We start from the raw sequence: 21954 nt of genomic DNA on the forward strand, positions 1-21954 counted from the left end.
AGGGCCCAGGACTGTCCCTTGGCTGTGGGATGGGAGGGTCACTCGGGGTTTCCCCTCCCCCTGCAGCGGCCCCATCCCGGGGGCCTCACCATGCTGCTGCTGTTGCCACTGGCCTCTAGAGAGCGGTTGGTGGGCACGAAGATGGTGTAGGCTGTGGCGGCCTCAATCTGGGGCACCAGCTTGTGATGCTAAGGGCAAGGGGCCGGGGTCACCGATGGGCCTCTTGCCCTCGGGCCAGTCCCTGGAGCCAGCTGTCTCCCTTCAGGCCTGGAGCCATGCACCCCAAGAGGGCACACCCCCTCTCTCCTCTGTTGCTTACCTGCAGCAGCTCCCGGAAGAGGCGGAAGGCGGGCACCAGGTCCAGCTGCTGCAGCAGCCCCGGCACAGGCAGCACGTCCCCCCTCGGAGGCAGTAAGACCTGCCGTGGGGAGCCCTGGGGCTGGTCAGCACACCAGCGCCCCTCAGCCTAGGTCCCTCCCCGCACAGACCCCTCTGGCCGTACCTGGCTGAGGACATGTAGGACACCATTGGTGGCGAGGAGATCAGCTACATCCACGCTGGCGTTGTGCACCCACACCCTCTGGAAAGCAGCAAGCAGAACTCAGCCAGAGGTAGGCACAGGCAGACACTTGGGAGTTGGCATGGCACCGACAGAGAGTCTGCCAGGCATGCGGGCCTCTGTGTGCAGCCCCCAGCCCAGGCTGGACCCCCTCAGAATCGAGCACGGCTGTCCTGATCCACACCTGGGCCCACGCACAAGAGGGACAGGTGAGCACATGCAGACCTGGATATGCAGGTGACACCTGGCAGGGCGGTCACTGCTGACGCAAGGACACAGTTCTGAGGACCCCCTCTGCTGGCCCTGGGCAGGTCCGCGGGACTTCAAGCTCAGCCTCCCGGGGCCCTGGTCTGGGAAGCTGGGGGCCTGGAGTTCCCTCCCATGCTCCGCATGGCCCCCTCCGCCACCCAGGGTTCACCACGTACCCCACTGATGTTGTGAATCTCCCAGCGTGTGTTAGGGCTCAGGGTGGCTACATCCTGCCCACCCAGCCGGGCCAGCTCCTCCTCGGAGAAGGCCCCCTGGAGAAAATGGGCCCTGTGGGGCGTGGAACCAGGTTAGTGTAACCAACAGAGACCTCTGGGACTGGGCTCTACCCCAAGAAGTGGATATAAGCCGGGATGAGCGCCTCTGGGGAGGGGCTGGCTCTCACACAGAAGGCTCTTCCCCACCCTGGGCCCCTGCCCCCGGCTGCCCACCTGACCAGCTGCGGCAGCGCCCTTGGCTGCAGCCAGAAGGCCTGGTCCTCGGGGCTCAGCCTACGGATGGCGGACTCAGAGGGCACCAGGGCTGTGACTCGGCTATCGGTGGGAAGAGTGATGCCAGCACCCTGTGCGTGTGGTGACGGGGGACAGGAGGAGTGATGAAGGCAGCTACCTGAATCTGCTTGCTCCCAGCCTCCAGGCCTGCCCCCACCTCCAGCTCTTGGAGATTTTACACGGCGCCTCTGCATCCAGGGAGGCTTCCTGGATTTGAGCCCCAACCCCAGTATTCTGCCCTGTCCTACCTTGATCCACTGGTAGAAGACAGAGAAGTGGGCATTTGCTTCCAGCTCCTAAGGGGAGAGAAAGAGCTGAGGTCATCAGTCTAGGAACAAACCCAAGGCCCTTCCTCACCAGGACCCCGAGTACTGTCCTTTCCCACCTGAGGCACATGAGAGGACTCCCCCTACCCAAGCATAGGGACCCACTCACCCGGAAGACGTCTCCGTAGCAGCTGAAGCCATCACCCCCATAGCCAGTGGGGCACGTGCAGACCCTCTGACCTCCCCCCACTGCCTGGCAGGTGGCCTGGGGTGAGAGTGAGGCAAAAAGACAGGGGCCTCCGTTCAGCGCGCAGATGGCAAGCTGGACCGCACCCAGCCTACATCTCACCCTTCTTGCCTATCCTCCTGCCGTTTGTCTTGCCACCTGGCCCCACCGTCTGTCCAGCCAGCCAGTCTACATTCATGTTGCTCCCTTGGTTTGCATGGTCCTGCTCTCCAAGCTCACTAAGCTTTTGACATGAGTTACCCCACCCCACCATGACAGATGGGTTGGCAAAGCCCAGGGCAGGGGAGCATCCAGGAGGAGAGGCCTGCACTGACAGCAGGAGGAGCTAGCCAGCAGGCCTTCTGGAATGCACCGGCAGAGGTGCAGTGGTATTAGGGCGGAGTGAGGTCGGGGTAGCCACCGGGGCATGAAGTGGGGGAGGGGCTGGCGACAGGGGGCAAGGCAGGGGCTGGGGCCTGAACAAGGAGTGGAAGCCCCGCCCTGTGGGTGAAGGAGTGACAGGGTCTAGATTTGGGGCTTAGAGAGATTCCAATCCTGGCTATGGACAGGGACACCCACAGAATGGGCCAGAGCCAAGGCCCACCCAGGGAGCCTCCCCAGGCCCTCAGCCCCTCACCAGATCATGACAGCCACCGTTGCCTGCCCGACAGGGGTCAATAGGACTGCACTCGTAGCCATCCCCGGCGAATCCCAGCTTGCAGGTGCACCGGCTCTGGAGAGGTTGGGAGCAGAGGGTCTCAGCTCACCAGGGGCAGCCACCCTCTCCTCCTCTGCTCCCCCGCTCTCTGTGGGCTTTGTCCTCGGGGGAGGCCTGGTCAGACCTGAGGAGCATCTCCCAGGCCCCTCCATGGAGACCCCTGCTCCAGACCAAGAGCCCGAGGCGCTGAGGGGAGCCTGGATCTTGGGAGGGGTCCCAAGAAGGGATGGCGTTGGCAAGGAAGCATCCGAGGAGACTTGGTACCCCTCTGCTCTCAGGCCTGAGAGAGGCCAGCAGCATGTGGAGAGCGGGCAGGAGTCTCGGAGGCTGGTCCCAGGGATGGTGGCACACACCCACCCCCGACGCTGAGCCACCCCGCTCTGAGCCTTCCCACTCAATGCCCGTGTTCGGGACTCGTCCCCACTGCAGCTGAGTGACTGGCGACACTCCAAGGTCCCAGTCGCCCTCATGGGCAAGTTGGGAGCATCTCAACCTGTTTATTATAGTCCTTGGTTCTGCGCTTTAGAACCAAGCAGCTCCTCGTGGCCAGCTGAGTGCTCAGCACCGAGGCCCCGGAGGCGGGGGGGGGATGCAGCCATCATGGGGCAGGTCCCTGCTCACACTGGCCCCAAGCCAGGCCTGGCTTCCCCGTCAGCATAGTAGACACATGAGTGCCACCCGGTGCTTGGGGTCGTGGCCCGACCTGCCTCAGGAGAAAGCTCCAGAGGCTGAGACCCCGTGGCTGGGGTCTGAGTCTGCCAACTCCACAGTGGGACTTCCAGGAGCCTAGAAGTTTGGGAATGTCACCCCCCAGGGCCGGAGTCTCCTGCTTTGCTCAGCAACACATTCCTAAGTCTAGAACTGGGACAAGCGCGCCAGGCTCCCCATGGGAACCCGATGGGGGAAGGAAGGAACTAGTTGTCAGAAGACAGTGGCTCCGAAGCCAGGTAGGGCGGAGGACTCATGGCCCCGGTTACAAGAGTCTTCATCCCTGAGGGACCGGAGCCACAGCTTTCTGGAGTGGAACCAGTGGCCTGGGGCTGGCAGTGGCACATGCCTTCAGCCCCAGCCTTGTTGTCTCCCCCACACTCTGGCTGCTTCTGGATCTGACTACACGACCTTTCAGACCCGGGTTCTCACTGAGACCCCAAGCTGGTGTTCTCGGAGTGGCTGCTCCTGGAGCCAGACTGGGAGCGGTGAGAGTCCCCTAGAACCAATACCCCCTCCCACACCCCACCCCTGCTGCCTCAAGCCCCCCCCCGCACCCAAGCCTCACCTGCCCGGGGCCCACGTAGCTGCAGAGAGCGTCAGCGTGACAGCCGCCTCTCGCATCCAGCTCGCACTCATCGATGGCCACACAGACGCGGCCGTCCCCACTCCAGCCTTTGTGGCATGTGCAGTGGTGGGTGCCCCGGGCCCCAGGGACACACTCGGCCTATGAGAGCCATGGTCGTGACCCGGGGCTGCAAGGCAGAGGGCTGAGGGAAGGGGAGTCCCCCTCCACCCCACCTCCCACCCCCTAGGTCAGGACTTCAGGAAGGGGCCCCTGAGACTAACATTTTCCGAGCAGCCACCACGGTCTGGGTTGGAGCAGGGGTTGCTCGGCGTGCAGGAGAAGCCGTCCCCCTCAAAGCCATCGAGACAGACACACCTGCAGCAGGTAAACGAAGGGTCTCCCGTGAGCCTCTGGAAGAGGCCAGTGGCTGAACCAACCGACACGCGCGGTCAGGGACAGAGCAGAGAGGAAAAGCAACACTCACCTGGGGACGCCCCCCTGGCGGATGCAGCGGGCATGCTGGTGGCAGTTCTGGGCCTGCTCCGCAGGCCCACAGCTTCCCTCGGACTCATTACAGAAGCGGCCGCTGAAGCCTGGAGCACATGTGCCCTGCTGACACACACCCCCGCTGCCCGGACGGTTGTCGCAGAGCCCGTGGACACAGCCGCAGTCTGCAGGGAGGATATGGGAAAGGGAAAGGTGAGGCAGGGGCAGGGCTGACAGGGAGCCAGGATACGGCAGAGGGGCAGCTGGGAACGTGGAGGACGGCCACCAGCACAGAAGACTTCAGGGTCACCAAATCAGGGGCCACCCCATACTCGGTGGGCAGGCAGGGGACATGCAAGGGGATAGCAACCATTCATTGCTATCAGTCACTTCATTCTAGCTGCCCTGCCCCTAACACCACCATCCATTGTTCTTCTGTGCGTCTGACCTGACTCCTGCCTGCTTTGGATTAAACCCCAGCTCTCATCCTGGCGTGGGGGAAGGAGACATCATCTATTTTTGTTCTCAAATCCTCCTCCCCTCCCTCTGGCTTTCACCTTCCTCCTGGGGATCCATTTCCCTTCTTGGGGGTCCCCAGCCCCCTTTCCAAGCAGCCCCTTCTCTCCCTGGTGGGCTGCACGGGCTGGGACCACCCACCTTCCTGGCACTGGTCTCCGTGCTTGTTTGGGTTGGAGCAGATGTGGCAGGCGATGCCCTTGTAGTCTGGGAAGCAGAGGCAGGCCCCGTTACCCCGGACTCCATCGCTGCACTAGGGGAGGGTGGGAAGCAGGACTGGTCATGGGATGGGAACTGGCCACATCCTCTCCCTGCACACCCACACTGTCCTCGGGCTGGCTGGGAGACCCTGCTCCCCCTGGAAGGCCTCACCCTGGAAAAGATCTCTAAATCACTGGCTCCCCAAAAGACCCCAGCCCTGGAACCTTCATGGGTGACCTTGGCTCAACCTAGAAAGCCACAACTCCTGTGCTGATCCCTGGCCCTGATCCCTGAGGTTAGCAAGTGGCAAAAACAGAACATCCAAGGAAACCACTGACCGGGGCTCCTGCTGACTCAGTCAGTGAAGTGTCTGCCTTTGGCTCAGGTCGTGATCCTGGAGTCCCTACTTCGGGCCCCGCATTGGGCTCCCCGCTCAGTAGGGAGTCTGCTTCTCCCTCTACCCCTCGCCCCACTTGTGTGCTCTCGCTCTCTCTCTCTCAAATAAATAAATAAAATCTTAAAAAAAAAAAGGGGGGGGTGCCTGGGTGGCTCAGTGGGTTAAAGCCTCTGCCTTCGGCTCAGGTCATGATCCCGGGGTCCTGGGATCAAGCCCCACATCGTGCTCTCTGCTCAGTGGGGAGCCTGCTTCCCCCTCTCTCTCTGCCTGCCTCTCTGTCTACTTGTGATCTCTGTCTGTCAAATAAATAAATAAAATCTTAAAAAAAAAAAAGGAGAACCACTGACAACCTTTAGGAAAACAGGAGCCAAAATCCAACTACTCAATTATTTCTTTTTTTGAGGTGGGCAGCAAAGCAAGGTTTACTAAGTGATAGTACAAAGCTCCCAAAGAGGGCGGGGACCCAAAAGTGTTGTCCTAATTCATTCTTTTTTTTTTTTTTAAGATTTTATTCATTTATTTGCAAGAGAGAGAGAGTGTGTGAGCCGGAGAGCAGAAGCAGGAGGAGAGGCAGAGGGAGAGGGAGAAGCAGGCTCCCCGCCGAGCAGAGAGCCCGACGCGAGACTCAATCCCAGGACCCTGGGATCATGACCTGAGCCGAAGGCAGCCGCTCAACAGACTGAGCCACCCAGGCGCCCTGCCCTAATTATTTCTAATTTAAATACTAAAAACCATATGGCCCAACTTCCACTGCCTGGATGTGGGAAACCCAAGGCCAGCTGAGACACACAGGGAGCCCTGACTGACTCACATACCTCCCCCCGGGGCAGGGAGACTCACATTGCCTTTGCCATAGCAGGGGTTGGAGAAGCCCCCAGGACACTGGGCACAGTCAGGCCCAAAAAACCCCTTGCAGCAGCCAGGTTTCTGTAAGAGACAAAAGTGCGTCGGAGGGCTCATCTCGGGGTCTGCCACTCCCACCACTCAGGCCGCCGCTGCTCCCACGGCCCCATCTGTAGAGCCAGGCAAAGCCTCTCTCCCAGGGAGGCAGGCCGCTCCGGCCCCGAGGGGAGGCCCGGGCGACCGCACCGTGAGCACCCTGGCCCAGGCTCTCACCAGGACTGTCTGGTTGCAGTTGTGAGCACAGCCCTTCCTCAGGACGTTGAGGCCGGTAGGGTCGTGGGTATAGACACACTCCTTGGGGAAGATGTCCTGGGGTGGGCGGTGCAAAGCAGGTCAGCCGGTGTGGGTGCTGAGCTGGCCCCCCTTGCCAGGCAGTGCTGGCCCAGAGACCCCTCAGTGCTCTGGATCCAGCACCCCTCCCCTTAGTGGGGCTGAGAGGGGCTGAGCCTCCAGGTCCAGCCGAGCCTCACAGCCCCTCCTCCCCGCCTTGATCCAGGACAGCGGTCTCTCTGGGCAGCCCCGAGGGCCGGGCCAAGGGACACTCACCAGCTTCACGCTGTTGGGTGGGCACGTGCTCGTGTTCAGGGCCTGGCAGTCCACACAGGAGCCCTGGGCAGGGAAGGGGGAGGCAGGTAGAGTTAGTCGTGGTTTATTTATTCAGCAGATCCTAGGAAAGGGGCCCGGAGCCAAGGCCTGAGGTATGAGAGAGTCAACGACAAGAGGGCCAGAGCAGAAGGAAGAGCAAAGGCAAAGGCCGTGCCATGGGGAAGGGCTGAGTGTGGGAGTGAGGCAGTCGCAGCAAGGGGTGGGGTCGGTGGGCCAGAAGATGCGGGAGTGATCTCGAAGGAACAACCAGCAAGACTGCTAAGGCCTGGCGCTAGGGGAGGCAGGTGGGTGCATGGGGCCAGAGGCCAGGCCCCGGGCCCACCGGCAGCCTCCCCACCCACTGGAGGAGAACAAGTGGGGCCGGGCCCGCAGGCCAGCCGGCAGCTCACCGCCACGATCTGGTGCTGCTCCTCGCTGCAGAGCTTAGGCAGGATGGGCAGGATGGTGGGCGGCAGCAGGACACCCTCCAGCATATGAATCACACCGTTGGAGGCCAGCACATCCACTCTCCGCAGTGGAACGCCCTCTGGTCCCAGCAGGATGCGCCCCTGCGGCAGAGCCCAGTGTACAAGCCGCCCAGCCCGGCAGGCCCCTGGGCCCACTGCCGCCCTTACCCCTACAGCCCGGCCATCTCCTCTTCCCTCTCCCTAGCGGTGCCACCCGCTCTGGCAAAACCACTCCAGCCTCCGGGCCCTGAGCCACATGGAGCGCCGCCCCCCCAGACTTGTGCCCACCCTCCCCGTCTTTGGAGCCGACCAGCTCTGCTGGGCCCCAGGAGAGGAATTTGATCAGTGTCCACCTCCCACACGGCCCCCCCCCCAAGGGCCTGCCCTCCATGGGGCTTGGAGCACAAAGGCCCATCTGAAAGAGGCCACACCACTAGCCAGGCATCACCAGGCTTTCCACTGGCCCATTCATTCTAGACGTGGTTGGTGGAGCTCACCTCCTCGGAGATATTCACGGCCAGGACCTGGTTTGCCATGGTGAGGACCCGGCCCTTGGAGATGAGCTTCTCAACAGTCAGCTGGGTGGAGGAGGGGGTGGCCTTAGGCCAGGCGCGAGCCACACCTTAGGGCCCCACACGGCCCTGCCCAGGTGACTCACAGCTACCACCTTGGTCCCCACCATGAGTGTCCAGACGGCTGGGGAGAGGAGAAGGGGCCCTGGGAGAGCAGGACCTACAGGCAACCTTCCAGAAGCCCAGCCGCAGGTACAGGCTGCTCCCCTGCCCAGCAGAGCCTCTCACCTGGCCGTGGCTGTAGATGTGGTACTTCACCAGCTCCTGAAGTTTGGACAGACCCTGGCAGGGGAGAGAGTACTTGGCAGGGGCCGCTGGAGGCCCCGGTGCCCCGCTGCCCCCATCCCTTCTCCCCACCAAGCTTACCGCCGTGAAGAGGTAGATCAGGCGGCCATCGCGCAAGTTGTCCACAGCCTCATTGCTTGGGGCGAAGACCGTGAAAGGCCCAGGCCCATCCAGGATGGAGGGCAGCCCACAGTTCTGTGGTGGGAAGGAGGCTCAGGGAGGCTCTGTGGCCAGCCTCCACCTCTGAGCCCTGCCTAGGCCCTGCCACCCTCAGCCTGCAGGGATTGTCCGTGAGGAAGTGGGAGATAGTGACAATGGGTCCATGCTACCACAGAACCCCAGGATGGTGAAGGGCAGGTTCTAGGATAGGGGCATGGGCAAGAGCCTGTGCTGCTCCAGAGCCCCAGATCACGGGAGGTTAGCAATGAGGGGTCCCTGCATAAAACACGAGACGAGCTAGGGCCTTTCCACCCAAATTCACCTCCAGGATGGTTTCAAAGCGGCTGAAGGCCTCAGTAGCAGCAAGGATTTGGCCGATGGTCCTCTGCAGCGAGAGATGAGCATGAGAGCCCCAGAGAAAAGCAGGAGGCTGCTTCAGCCCCGGGGGGGGGCGGTGGGGGAAGGAGCTCTGTCCCAGCCCCACCTGGAACTGGCCGCTCCACTCTCTGAACTCTGTGTGGGGTCAGGGGTCACCCAGGGGCAGCAGGTGGGGCGAGGGGAGGACGCTGGCTTACCTTGGGGTCCTCAGGCAGCTCTGGTGGGGGCTGCCACTGCAGGGCGGTGACCAAGTGGAAGACGCCGTTGGCGGCTGGGTAGTTGGTCTTGTGGACGGCGAACGTCTGCTGGGGCTGCTCCTTGTACTTGTAGGTGTACTTCTGCTGAGACGCGAGGCCTCGGGCTCATCCACGCCATGTGCCAGCCTCGGACGTTCCACCCTCACTCCTCTGCCCCAGGTGGTATCCCCCGCCAGGGTGCCTTGGTCTCTGGGCTGAAGTGGCCCTCCTTACCGTGAAGCGGTTGAACGTGACAATGATCTCCTGCCCCGCCAGCGTCCACCACCTGCGTGTCTGCTGGGTCCCCGGCTCCTCCAGCACATGCTGCCCTGCGATGATGTGCTGTTTGCAGAGCCGCCGGGCAAGGGACGCCTGTGGGCACAAGGGGAGTGGGGCGCTGAGAGGGCCCAGGGTGGCTGCTGGTCGCCATGCTGACCCTGTCCCAGCAATGGAGGGGATGAGAGGCCTCCCGGGGCTCAGTTCCCCAGAGCCTAGGCCGGGGGCCGTCTCAGAGCCCAAAAGCCTGGGGCAGGGTCCAGGAAGGAGGCTAGGGCTGGCAGCCAGCTCCTCGAGGGGGCGGGGCTCACATTCATGATCTTGGAGGTGACGGCTGAGAGGGACGGTACCAGCACAGTGAATGGGCCCGACGTGGTGAGGATCTCACGGCAGCCCTGGTCTAGGAACCATGAGAGGGGAGATCAGAACGGATTTGGAAAACCCTCATGCATCAGTCCTAGGTTGTGGAGAGTTGGGTGGAGGGCACTGGGCTTAGGTCTAGGGTAGACGAGAGGCACCAGGATCGGGGGCACGGGGAGCTAGCTCCCACCTCCAATCACACACCCCAGCACAGCCCACTGCTTCCACAGCTTGGGGGCAAAGAAACGGAGCATATCTGCAGAGTTTGCCCCTTGCTCCCTGCCAGAAATGCGGGGCATGAGGGACAAGGTCACAGGCAGGTTGGGGTGGGGGGGTCACACACCCAGCATGGCCAGGGAGACTCTCAGCCGCAGGAACACCACACCCAGCTGGCCGGCCTTCTGTATCTCGTGCAGCAGGTGTCCATAGCAGGCACGCCCGTCCCCCACCTCGCCTTCCTTGCACACACAACTAGGGCCGTGGGTAGAACTGGTCAGAGCAGGGCGTGTGGCCAGTTCCTACCTCCTGGCCCTCACCCTCCTGACCCCGTGGGCCCTCAAGCTGAGGATGCCCACATAGGCACCCTTGCCCCTGCCCAGACCACCCTCTCCACTCTGTCCCCCGTGCCCATCCTGAAGCTCATGTGCCCACCTGATCTTCCCATTGGGGGTCACCTGGCAGGTGGCTGACCGGTCACAGGAGTGAGGGAAGCAGTAGGCGAAGCAGCCCGCAGAGGCATTGTGGTTGGCGCTGACCAAGCCTGGCTTACATAAGCAGGAGGCCTGGGCCCCCAGGCAGGGCAAGGAGGGTGGCGTCACATTCACGAGAACCACTGGCACCCATAAGTCTATGCTCAGCCGCCACCCGGCCCTCTGAGGGCTGCCATCCTCTTCCCGTGTTACGAGTGGGCCAACTGAGGCTCCCAGGAGGCCCATGATTTGCCCGGGGTCCAGTCTCCAATGTGGGTGGGGGGCCCATGGCACGGGCCCGACTCAGGGCCCTGGCTCACCTTGCCTGGTCTCTGGTACAGACACATGGTGGAGTTGCTGGGGCAGCCACCGTAGTTGATGGTGCATGGGTCCTGGGGCAGACACACCGTCCCATCGCCATGGTAGTCCTTGGGGCAGCGACACTGTGCCTGCCCCGTGGGGCTCACCGAGCACTGGGCCAATGGGGAGCAGGGTGATGGCTGGCAGGGGTTAGGGGCTGCCAGGGCAGACAGAGAGAGTGTGTGTGCGCCCAAGTGAGCTGGGAATCCAGGAGCACTATCCCCTCTGCAGTGATGGCCCAAAAGGGAGGTGAGCAGGTTGATCCAGACCTTGGGGAAAGGCCCTCCCTCAGGGACACGTTGTACTTTCCGTAAATGGCCAGACTATACTTGTGGATTTAAAAGGATGTCCTCCAAGCCCCTCCTCAGCCTGACCTTGGGTCTCTGGCCTCTAGGTCAATGACTTACCTCGGCATTCTCTGCCCTGCTGGATGTGGCCAGGCAGGCAGCGGCAGGAGGGGGCCTCTGCAGAGCACTGGGAGTTCTGGGGACAGTTCAGGGCCCGGCAGACTGGCAGCTCTGAGTGGAGAGCGGGGAGTACTGTGGTGGCTCAAAACTCCAGGCAGGGAGGAACACAGGTGTAAAGATGCTCTCCCCAATTTGCTGTGCAGCTCTGGTCAGAGTTTAGCCCTCTCTGGGCCTTTGGGCAGTGGAGGACTCAGATGACATTCCCTCCCTCTGACCAGCTGTGTGCCTTTCCTACTTAGAAAGAAATTAGGGTGAGGGCAGGGGCGCCTAGGTGGCTCAGTGGGTTAAGCCTCTGCCTTCAGCTCAGGTCATGATCTCAGGGTTCTGGGATAGAGCCCTGCATGGGGCTCTCTGCTCAGCAGGGAGCCTGCTTCCCGCCCCCCTCTCTGCCTCTCTGCCTACTTGTGATCTTTCTCTGTGTGTCAAATAAATAAATAAAATCTTAAAAAAAAAAAAAAAGAAAGAAAGAAAGAAAGAAAGAAAAGAAATTAGGGTGAGGGCAGGCAGCGGCCCCCCTGAGGCTCAGGCCCCATCCCTCCCCCCACAGGCCTGCCCACCTTGGTCACAGCGGGGTCCGGTGTATCCAGCAAAGCACAGGCAGCTTCCATCCCCCAGGGGGCCATGGTTGCACATGCCGTGCACGCAGCTGCACTCTGGGAGGGACGTACAGGGACACTGAGTCTGCATTTCAGTCTCAGGAGTTCAGAGCTGTGATGCAGGATCGTAAGGGTGGTGGGAGCCAAAGGGAAGCACCTGGCTTAGCCTGGGGACTCGGGGGTGGGGGGCGCTTACTGGAGAAGGCCTCTGAGAACAGTACAGGGCTGGAGGTAGAAGGAAAGCTCACATCCCGGGAGGGGAAGTATGAGCCTGAGGGGCTGGCAGGAAGCCTCCTGGGGGCTGGCTAGAAGGGCAGGTCTCCTTGGGCCCCAAGCCGGCAATGGCCCCGCTTCCTTGCCCTGCCAGCGCTCACCTGACTGGCAGTTGGGCCCAAAGCGGTTGGGGTCTTGGCACTCCTGGCAGGCAGAGCCACCGAAACTTTCCTGGCAGGGATTTGTACCCGGTCAGCGTGGCCCGTCTTCGGCGCCCCCAACCCCAGCCCTGCCAGGCCCTTACCTGGCACACACAGGTCCCGTTCCCGTCTATGCCATCCAGGCAGGTCCCACGGCCATGACACGGGGTCTCAGCACCCCCAGGGCACTCTGTGGACCCCACCCCCACCAGAACTCAGCGGTGCCCTGAAGAACTCACTCTGCACCCCTGACCCCAGCAGCTCTGGGCAGCCCAACCCCTCCCTGGGGCAGCCGGAGCCAGAGAGCAAAGCTGTGTGGGCGCTCTCACTAATATCCATTTACTGAGAAAGCTGAAGGAGACGCAGGCAGATGCTACGGAGACAGAGCCCGGGGCTGGGGTGTGAGGAAAAGGCTGGGACCCCCACCCCGTACCATAGCACTGGGACCCCCAGTAGCCAGGGCAGCAGGCCTTCTCTACCACATCCTTCCAACACTCCAGGCTGCAGCCACTCATGGACATCAAAGAGTCCCCCAGCTGTACCTCGTAGCTGGGGACAAAGGTGGGCAGGGTGACCGGAGGGCCTCCTGGTCAGCAGCCTCCAACCCTGCCTCCCTACCGCGAGTTCTAGCGCTCTAGCTCTACCTCCCCTCTCTCTGCCTGGCCCAGAGCTGAGCACAAGGCCTGGCACATAGTAGGTGCTCAAGAAACACCACCTGCCCCCGCTTCCCCTTCTTCTTCCCTCCCTATCTCTGCCCACCCGAGGGGCCAACCAACATGCAGGCAAGTGACTGCCCTCCCTGCCCACGCCTGCCAGCTCTCCCTCATCCCCCTGCCCCGACCCCACAGATGCTCCTGGAAGTCGGGCAGGCAGAGGCAGAGGCACAGAGTCCCACCGGCAGTCCTGGGCTATCTTCTCTGGTAGTGCCCGGAGCCAGCCTGGGGGGCACATCCGCCTCTTGATGGCTGGACACATGGTGCAGGGGATGCGCGTGACAAACTTGGTCTTCACGTCACAGCGTCTGGACTGCACCTGGGCCACGGGGGGTTTGGAGTGAGGGGCCCGGCCCCTGCACCCAGTCCTGACTCCACTCTGATGGAGCCAAGGCCCAGCACTCCTCTCCAGGCCTCACTTTCCCATCTGTACAGCAGTGAGGCCAGGGAAGGCCCCGGGACACAGGAACACCTGCCTGTCACTGCCAGCGTGTTCCTACGTCCACAGCCACGGACTTCGGCCCTCTGCCCAGGGCCGCAAACACACATCCGAGAGCCCCAGGGTCTGTAACTCCCGACACAAAGAGAACACAGCCACTTTGTTCCACCTCTGTCCATTCAGATGGAGAAACCAAACCCCAGACCCCAAACCATCTGGGGCCTGGGGATGTTGGGGACCAGAACGGGTCTTTCATCCTAGTGTCCCTTATCACCTTGTACTGAAAAATCAACACTAAATGCCATGTAGACGCTGCCCAGCGCAGACAGATCACACCTTGGGGCTGGCCCTCTGGCCATCGCTTTGCCCAGATCACACCCCCAGCGTGCTGCCCAATGACCCTGTAAGCAAGTCCGAGGGCCTGCTTAGCCTCTTCAGAGGGTAGAGACCCAGCAGCCAGCCCCAGACTCAAGAGGCAGGCCCATGTGAGCAGGTGTGCACAAGGGCATCTGCATGCCTTCCGGCACTCTGCCCACAGCCTGGCCCCAAGTACCAGCCCAGACCCAGGAGGCCGCGGGCCATCATCGATCAGGTGGGCGATGCTGGCAGCAAGGAGGCTGAGAAAACTCAGTGGCTTTTCATGGGAGGTGACAATTGAACTGGGCTGGAAGTTGCCCATGAGTTGGCCAGGGTAGTCCCCCTGGTAGAGGGGACAGGAGAGGCAAAAGCTGGGAGGTGGAAGGAGCAGATGATCTTGTGTGACAAGGCGGAGCTGCAGAGGAGAGGGCCCAGGGGCCGGGCCAGCGAGGGTGGGGATCAGGGCAGCGGGCTGGTTTTAAGTGGGCCTCTGGCTACTGCAGGGGAGCGGGGGTGGGGGTGGGAAGGAGGCCGTTCCCGGAGGGTGCTGAGTGCCCGGAAAGCCCATTCCCTGGCCTGCACGGGTCCTGCAAGTCCTCCATCCCTGGGGCTACCTTTACGGATGGCAGCCCTGTGCCCGGAGGAGGGAAGCTTCACTCTTGGTTATAAGTGGGAGAAGGGACCACAGGACCGTGCGCGTGGATGGAGAAGAGGATCCAGGGGCCTGGGCCGTGGGTTCAAGAAGATGTTCTCATCTAAAAAATGCTGAACACACTGTGGTTCAAAGGGAGTGAGCCAGAACATCTCTTTCCTAGAACACATTACAGATGGGAGGAGCGTCTAAAGCAAGAGAAAAGGAGAAACAGTGGCCTGGCACGTTCTTCCGGTGAACACCAGAGTCCTGGGGCCCCTCTGCCGCTGTGATTTGGCCCTTCCCGCTCATGCCTCTGCGGTTGGCAAGGAAGGAAGTTGCTGAGAGTGGCCTTAGGCCGAGCCGTGGGGCTGAATGCTGTGGTCTCATTCCCCACCCCGGGGCTCTGTCTCTGCTGAGCCAGGGAATGTCTAGGAAGTTGGGTAACTCCAGGGCTGGGCAGCTGCTGGCTCAGGGCAAAGGCACCCTGGAGGGCCACCTGGCCAGGCAGGCTCAGCTGCCACAGTGGCCGCCACTGGCCCAGGGACTGGCTTTCAGAGGAATGGTCGGGCCTGGCTAAGAGCTCAGGAGAAAGGGCGGAAAGGAGAGAAGGAGAGAAAGAGAGCGGTGGGGTTTGGAGTGCGGTGGTGAGCACAGGAGGAAGCAGGAGCCTCTTGTCCCGATGTCACACCCTCACTCCCAGACTGGAGCATTGGGAAATGTGTGTGAAACGGTGAAGGGTGGTTAAGCCAGCAGGCAAGTCCTACTTCTCGTGGGGGAGCACACCGGGCCCCTCTGCCTGAAAGGAGCACCAGCCTCCCGAGCCCTGTCTCACCACTGGTCTCTCTGGATCACGGCCCAATGCTGAATCAGATTCCCTTCTTCCCAGGGCACCTCGGGACTGCCTGAGCCAGGCGGGGGCTGCCCCCCAGTCCCGCCCCAATCCAGAGCTGATTTTGCAATGTCTGCTTCCCACAGAGACAGACATGCTGCTAGGGAAGTTGAGGAGACATGAGGTATTAGCCAGTTGTAGGAAGGTGGGAGAAATTCCCCCCAAGCTGGGGTCCAGGGCCCCTCCCTCAGAGGGACGGCACCCCATCCAACTGCTGCTCCTGCCCGAGATCGGTGCCCTTCTCCCTGCACGCCCCAGCTTGAGAACACAGGCTCTTCCAGCACCAGCACAGACGAGGCAATGAGTAGAAGACTTTTGCACGGACAGGGGCTAGGAACCCCCTCCTACAGGAAGCCTTCCTTGAAGCCTCTACTGCCTGAACCTGTCTGTGTTTGCGTTCTGCTTCTGCCCCTCACTGGCTGTGTGACCCAGAGGTCTCCCCTACCCCTTTGAACCTCAGTTTGTTAACATTTAGAGTGAGCCTCGTGCTGCAGGGGTGCCGGGAGGGCTGGGTGACTGAGGACATGAGAGAAGTCCCGCACTGCCGTGTCCCTGTCCACAGGCATCCCCAGGACCGTCTGCCTGGCCTAGGCTGGCGGAGCCTCAGCCAGAGAGCACAGGTCTTTGACGAGGAGAAATTCCAAGTGTGCGGCGGCAGGCCTTTGAAATTCCCTTGTACTCCCCTTACAGGGAAACTGAGGCATTGAGGGAGCAGGAGCCCACTTGCGGGGCTTAGCCCAGCCTAGAACCTTGGGGCCTTCTACCACCACAGTCATCCTCGCAGCTTCCCACCACGAACCTGGACCTGGCAGTGGGATCCTGAGCAGGTCCCTCTTCTCTGTACCTCAGCCTGCCCGCTAGTGATATGGGGACAGCAGCAGCCGCCCCCAAAATCAGATGGACTTAGCCTCACAGGGTCCCTCCCTTCATCGGCAGGCAGACCCCGGCCAGGCAGCTCTCTCCATTCTTAGGGTGGGAGGCTCTCCCAGAAGCTCCAGTGGGGACAGGATTCCCACTCCGGGGCCTGCGTGAACCCGTAGATGGGCAGCCAGGAGGTGGCTGGCATGCATGGCCCTGCCAGCCACACCCGGGGACCCTTTCTCTGGGGGATCACAGGTCAGTGAGGAGCACGGCTCCAGAGTCAGCCTGATCTGATTCTGTCATCCTTGGGCTCCGATTCCTCCGGTGGAGAACAGGTCCCACCACCCAGAGTGCTGGGGATAATGCCCGGCCGTGCCCTTGGTAAACGGCAGCCCTCGGGTTTGGGGGTGTTACAGTTGGCTGCCATTTACCCAGAGGACTGGGGGTGAGCAGACCTCCTTCCGCCCCGGGGCCGGACGTGGGCACACACATGTATGTTCCACGTGAGTCCGTTTGCTAGCCTCTCCAGGGTTCGGGGGCGATCCTAGCTTCAATCCCCAGGCCGGGCTCATAGAAAGACCAAGCGTCAGTCTGAGCAGGGAGGGCAGGAGCAGGAGCCTGGCTCTGTCCCCCTCAGCCTCAGCCTGGGGAGCCGCAGGATGGCTGCCCACACTGCAAGGGGGCTGGCAGGCTGAGCACGGTCGGAGGAGAGCAAGGTGACACTCTGCCAGCCCAGGCAGCTGGACCTACACTGCAACCTGTGGACGTGGACACACAGGCACAGCCCTTTGGTCCTGCTACCCTGTGTGTCCCCAGACCCGGGCCCACCCTGTATATGCTCCCTTCCTGCTCCCACCCCTGGATCCCGCGTCCCCCTGCACCTGGCTCACACTCACCTTCTGCCCCCTGGTGAAGCTGGAGCCTGCTAGGCAGAAGGCCAGGAGGCAGAGCAGGAGGCAGCCCCGGGGCCCTGCCATGGCTGGTGGCGGCTGGCAGGCACGCCGGCCGGGATGGTCAGGGCAGCCAGTGTGGGGAACGAGCTCCAGGAGGCAGGCGCGGGGGTGCAGGGCGGGCCGGGGCGGGCAGAGGCTTTAAAAGCAGTCCGGAGGCCCCGCCAGCTCACCCCCACAGGAACCCGCCAGGATTTCCTCCTGCTATCAGCAGCCTGCAGGCGGAAGGGAAGGTGCTGGCCGCTGACCCCTGCATGGTCGGCCTGGGCCCTGCTCGGGGCTTCCTGACCAGAGACCCTCCTCCTGGCTGCACAGCCCCTGAGCCCACCATCAGCCGCAGCCTGAGCCCCAGCAGGGGCTGTGCAGCCACCCCCCATACAAACCACCGCCCAGCCGTCGTCCCCAAGCCTGGCCTCAATCATTCAGAGGCTCTGGGGGTGTGGGTGGCGGTGGGGGGCTCCGGTGGGTCGGGGTAGGGCAGCCCTGAATCAGGTCTGCCTGCCTCCAGCTTTCCAACTGAGAGCAGCTGTGGGCCTCGACTCCCTGCCGGGCCCGTGCTAAGCAGACAGCCCATCAGACAGCTCCCTCGATCACCTGCCCCAGCCACCCCTCCACCTGGTCCCTGTTACCCCTTCTAGCCCTTCTTCCCCCTAGGGAGCCTCCTGGCTTCCCAGTGAGCTCCACACCCCTCCGTGCCTGACCCAGCCCCACCTTGCCCACTCTGGCCGCCAGCCTCCCCACTCCCCTAAGCTGCTGCTCTGCCCCCAGATCCTCTCACAGGGACTCACCCCAAGGTCAGCCTCAGGTCAAGGGTCACCAGCTGTCATCACCTCACAGCGCTTGCTACGAGCTGACCCTGTTTATTTCGTGTATCCTCCGTCCCCTGCTGGAATGTCAGCTATGGGCGAGCAAGGATGGCGTGTGGCCGCTTCACACGGTGGGGGCCCTGTGCAGACTTGCGGGTGCATGAAGGAGGCAGGCAGTTACCTTTGTTGCCCTGGTACCGGTGGGCAGACCAGGCGCAGAGGCTGTAAGAAATCTGCCTAAAGCCTCTGGGCTAATCAGCGGTGGGGTCCCGTACTCAACACGTAAGGCCCGTGGCCTGCACAGGCCCATGCACACGCCGCCCGGCCTCTTGCCAGGAGGTCCCGTCCTCACAGACCCAGACAGGGGTCAGCTGTCATGTGGGTCCACAGGGCCTGGAACAATAGTCCAGGGAGCAGACCCTGCCTCTGGTTGTCACTACCTGTTTACACCGAACAGACAGAGAGAGTCAGGTGGTCATCTGTAAAGTCTCTTAATAAAAGCCTGGTCCAGAGAAGCCTTGTCGCCTGCCTCCTCCTCTCCGTCAGCGGGCCTCTCTCTGCCCACCGGCTAGAGGGGCCTCTGCGCTGGCCTTTGAAAGCTGGCTAGGGACGTTGTGAGTGGGGAGAAACCCCCGCGCCCCCTGCAGCCTTCTTGACGGCGATGGCTCCTCTAGGCCCTACTGCGGGCACCAAGGGAGGGCAGGAGCAGCGGGCTGGGAGCGGAGTTGACCACCCTCCAATCACCTCTTCTTCAGTCCTGCCTGGCCCAAATGGTCCTAGGACCTTGGGGCCTGACACTCCTGATTGGGCCAGGATGGGAGAGACAAGTGGGGCTCCAGAGCCCTGCTCTAGGGGTAGGAATGGGATGAGGAAGGGTGGGACACACAGCAGGCTCCCAAAGAAATCCCGGGTCCTAGTTTGGCAGGTCCCCCTGAGGCAATCCCCACTTCTCTGAGAACACCAACAGACTACCCACCACCTGGGGACGCCTCCCATAGGGCTTCCCCCACCCCCGCCATGAGCCTTCTTGGTGAGACACCCAGCACCCACCCTCTGCAATCCCAGACTCTAGGGCTTACCCTCACAACACACTACAGCTTCAGCGGGGACATGCCAGACCTGCAGGGGGCAGAAAGCCAGTGAGCCAGGGTGCCGCATGTGCCCTGAGGCTCAGGGTGGAAGCCCAGCCCGGCCCAATCCGAGGGCCCCCTCCTACCTCCCCTGCACTGGCCCTCCGGAGCTGGCCCACACTAGCGCGGCGGAGTGGAGCTGCTCCCTTGCCCTTCATGCCCTTCTCCCTCCTTCCTTTCCCCCCTACCCCCAGGAGCTCACCTTCCTGCTTCCCTAGGAGACCCTCTCCCTCATGCCAACCTGGCCCTGGGCCAGCGCCCGGCAGAGACCCCAGTGGCCCTTGAAATAAAAGACGGAGACTGTGTCAAACTGCGCTTTATTAGAATAGAGAAAACAGGCGACAAGAATCACACTCGGAGCTGGCAGCTCTAGGTCCCCTGCCACCGCCCCTTTCAGCCCCGAGGCCTGGGGACTCCTGCCCCCAGGGGGCTCTCCCACTTGGTTGGGCCAGGAGAGGCTCCACTCTGGAAATCTGCACGGGGCGGGAGCTTCCGATGTGCATTTTGCTACCAGCCTCACGATTAGCAGCGAACGCCCACAAGGACAGCACACGACTAGACGAGACATTTCAGCGAAGGACAGAGAAGAATAAATCAGACCCACGGTGCCACGTGTGAATAACAGTCCCACGACAGGAAACACAACACTGGTGCTCCGGCCACACCACCCCAGGGACAGGCAACAGAGCCACGGGAGGTGGAGGGCACGGGGTGGGGGGGGTCCTGGAGGGGGCCGGCACTTTTACTCCCAGCACTGCAAAGAGATCACTGAGCGCAGACGTTCACATTCTCTGCAAGGACGGTCCAACGAGGGTACCCAAAACGGGGGAGAAACACTTTAAAAAGAATAAAGAAAGCCTGCTTCCCGCTCTGAGTGGGCGCCAGGCCGGACACAGCGGGTGGCAAGGGCTGGCCATGGTGGCCTGGGCTAGCCAGTGAGCTCGACGGGCAGCTCCCGGCCACACAGCGCCTCCCACTGGCGAGCCAACAGCGAGATGAGCTTCTCGCGGCTCTCAGCGCTGGGCACGAACACCTGCCACTGGACCTCGCGGCCCTGGCCAGGGCCGCCAGGACCCCCCGGCACCTCGCCGAAGTGGTCCAGGGTGACGTTGCCCATGAGGTCGTGGCCCTGCACGTCGTCAAACACAAGGGTTAGGGCCTGCGGGTAGGGCTGGTAGCCCATGAGCACGCGGTCCAGGTCCCGGACGCGGCGGCCGTCGTCCAGCCGGTACCGGTCTCTCTGCGGTGGCTCTTTGGCGAACTCAGGCAGTGGGTAGTGCACAAAGTCCTCATCCAGGAGGAAGATCTCGGCGCTGGTGAGCAGGAGTGTCTTGGGGCGCAGCATGCCCCTGCAGCGCCCAGGGGGCGGCGTGCCCACCTGGAAGGCCTGCACATACAGCAGGATGCTGAGGCCCGGGGCCTTCTCTGGGTCGGCCATCTTCTGGGCCACGGTGAATGTCAGGTCTCCGATCTCCTCCTCGCTGGGGTAGGTGAACTTGACACGGCTTGAGTGGATCAGCTCATAGTTTTCCAGCTTCCCTGCAGAGAGGGGGGCCCACCGGGGTCGTAGCCTGGCCTGGCTGGTGCTGGGGCCCAGGGCACCGGCGAACCCAAGCCATCCACAGGGGCGGGATCAGGGGCCGGCAGAAGTAGGAGAGTACTCCAGGCCCCCCACGCTTGGGCAGAGACCCACAGATACTTGAGATGGATCTGCCAGGTGGCTGAGGGTTTGCTGGAATGGAGGCTCTGGTGTGGAAAAGCCCACGGAAAACCCTGGCTGGCTAAGCACGGAGGAGAGAAAGTGAGCGAGGGAGGGGGAGTTCTAGGCAGAGAGAGGCACTCCGGGGCCTGCTGTGGCCCGAGCCAGGTGGGGGGGTACCTGTGGTCTTGTTCCCAAACTCAGAGTAGAAGTCCTTGTCGACGGGCTCAGGCGAAGGTGTGCGCTCTAGTGAGGACAGCACGCCCATGAGGTGCTGCAGGAAGCAGTGTGTCAGGTAGCTGTCCCGGGTCAGGCAGGTAACCACCTGCATCGGGGAGGAGCCTGCGGGACAAGGGGCTGGTCAGGGTTGCGCCACCTCTCCCCCGCCCCAGCCCTGCCCCCGGGGCCAGGAGGACCCACGTGGGAAAGCATCATGGGGCCTGGGGAGATAGCGATTCTCCGGCCGGAAGGGCTGTGACATTTTTCTGGAAGGGGATGCAGAGGCATTAGGGAAAAAGCTTAGCTTTCTCTCTTCAGGAAGTGTGAGTCAGAAACATCCTGCCCGTGAGCCCTGGGCCCACTCTCCCTGCCCGCCGGGCACTTGGCCGCCTCGGTTCCCGCCTCGCACTCAAGCCCTGTGGGGTTCTGCATGCTCAGCAGTTCCTGAAGCTGCTTCCTCCCGCTCCGGTGAGCGGGCTTGTGAACAGAGATAACTCAGCCTGTGATAACGCACCCACATGTGGAAGGTGCAAGCCCACTGGTGACACTGGCCTTCACCCAAAACAGGACAAAGCACAGCGGTCACTCACCCGTAAGCCGGAAATGCTGGTCGAAAAGCCCAACGTTGACTGCCTGCAAGTCGCTGAGCTTTAAAACAAAGCACTGGGAGATGTGGAAGGGGCTGTTGTTGTAGTCCGTGTTCTTCTGATGCCAGAAATCTGTGGCGGAGAGACGGGCACCAGCTGTGGCACTGGCTCTGCCGGGCAAGCACGAGGGTCCCGGGTGCACAGCTCCGTTCAGCAGGAAGGGGGCCCCTTGGCCAGCCTGGCCGCTAGACGCCTGGCAAAGAGCTGGCCCTGCCTCTGCAGACCTCAGGCCTCAAGGGCCACGCATTCTAGGGTCTGAGCCTTGCCTGGCTCGGCGCAGGCACCAGGAGCTCTACCACAGGCCACGGGCTAAGGCTCCCAGTAGGGTCCCATGGGACAGAGACTGTCCAACCCCCTCCCCGTCCCTGCCAGTTCCTGGGCTCTGGCCAGGCCCTGCCTCACGGGCTGGCTGTAGGTATCTCGTGATAGCGCCAGGAGACATTCTGGTTATCAGGCCCCTT

The 21954-nt window shown here is 62.3% G+C and overlaps 2 protein-coding genes across 4 annotated transcripts in view; both read right to left on the bottom strand.

Moving 5' to 3' along the window:
• STAB1 (stabilin 1) overlaps positions 1 to 17124 on the bottom strand; it is a 27343-nt gene extending 10219 nt beyond the window's left edge. The window contains exons 1-33 of one of the 2 annotated variants that reach the window (XM_047692360.1): positions 16939 to 17124; positions 13045 to 13181; positions 12583 to 12698; positions 12254 to 12339; positions 12111 to 12180; positions 11698 to 11793; positions 11081 to 11191; positions 10634 to 10830; positions 10276 to 10406; positions 9968 to 10095; positions 9576 to 9664; positions 9223 to 9360; positions 8950 to 9090; positions 8697 to 8759; positions 8297 to 8410; positions 8159 to 8212; positions 7856 to 7936; positions 7302 to 7460; positions 6853 to 6915; positions 6520 to 6615; positions 6244 to 6330; positions 4947 to 5058; positions 4288 to 4474; positions 4085 to 4178; positions 3804 to 3962; positions 2447 to 2542; positions 1753 to 1848; positions 1566 to 1613; positions 1258 to 1388; positions 985 to 1096; positions 503 to 580; positions 320 to 418; positions 90 to 188 (exon numbers count right to left, since the gene is read on the bottom strand). In XM_047692360.1, coding sequence (XP_047548316.1) covers positions 90 to 188; positions 320 to 418; positions 503 to 580; positions 985 to 1096; positions 1258 to 1388; positions 1566 to 1613; positions 1753 to 1848; positions 2447 to 2542; positions 3804 to 3962; positions 4085 to 4178; positions 4288 to 4474; positions 4947 to 5058; positions 6244 to 6330; positions 6520 to 6615; positions 6853 to 6915; positions 7302 to 7460; positions 7856 to 7936; positions 8159 to 8212; positions 8297 to 8410; positions 8697 to 8759; positions 8950 to 9090; positions 9223 to 9360; positions 9576 to 9664; positions 9968 to 10095; positions 10276 to 10406; positions 10634 to 10830; positions 11081 to 11191; positions 11698 to 11793; positions 12111 to 12180; positions 12254 to 12339; positions 12583 to 12698; positions 13045 to 13181; positions 16939 to 17019 — 3549 coding nt within the window. In that variant the 5' untranslated portion in view covers positions 17020 to 17124. Of the gene's footprint in view, positions 1 to 89; positions 189 to 319; positions 419 to 502; positions 581 to 984; positions 1097 to 1257; positions 1389 to 1565; positions 1614 to 1752; positions 1849 to 2446; positions 2543 to 3803; positions 3963 to 4084; positions 4179 to 4287; positions 4475 to 4946; positions 5059 to 6243; positions 6331 to 6519; positions 6616 to 6852; positions 6916 to 7301; positions 7461 to 7855; positions 7937 to 8158; positions 8213 to 8296; positions 8411 to 8696; positions 8760 to 8949; positions 9094 to 9222; positions 9361 to 9575; positions 9665 to 9967; positions 10096 to 10275; positions 10407 to 10633; positions 10831 to 11080; positions 11192 to 11697; positions 11794 to 12110; positions 12181 to 12253; positions 12340 to 12582; positions 12699 to 13044; positions 13182 to 16938 lie in introns of both variants that reach the window. The other variant, XM_047692351.1, reaches the window with a different exon arrangement.
• Positions 17125 to 19228: 2104 nt separating this feature from the next.
• NISCH (nischarin) overlaps positions 19229 to 21954 on the bottom strand; it is a 35649-nt gene continuing 32923 nt past the window's right edge. For both annotated transcript variants that reach the window (XM_047692405.1, XM_047692398.1), the window contains exons 19-21: positions 21437 to 21565; positions 20808 to 20969; positions 19229 to 20467 (exon numbers count right to left, since the gene is read on the bottom strand). In XM_047692405.1, coding sequence (XP_047548361.1) covers positions 19857 to 20467; positions 20808 to 20969; positions 21437 to 21565 — 902 coding nt within the window. In that variant the 3' untranslated portion in view covers positions 19229 to 19856. The remainder of the gene's footprint in view (positions 20468 to 20807; positions 20970 to 21436; positions 21566 to 21954) is intronic.

Source organism: Lutra lutra, chromosome 1, assembly GCF_902655055.1.
Source record: "Lutra lutra chromosome 1, mLutLut1.2, whole genome shotgun sequence".
NCBI lineage: Eukaryota > Metazoa > Chordata > Mammalia > Carnivora > Mustelidae > Lutra > Lutra lutra.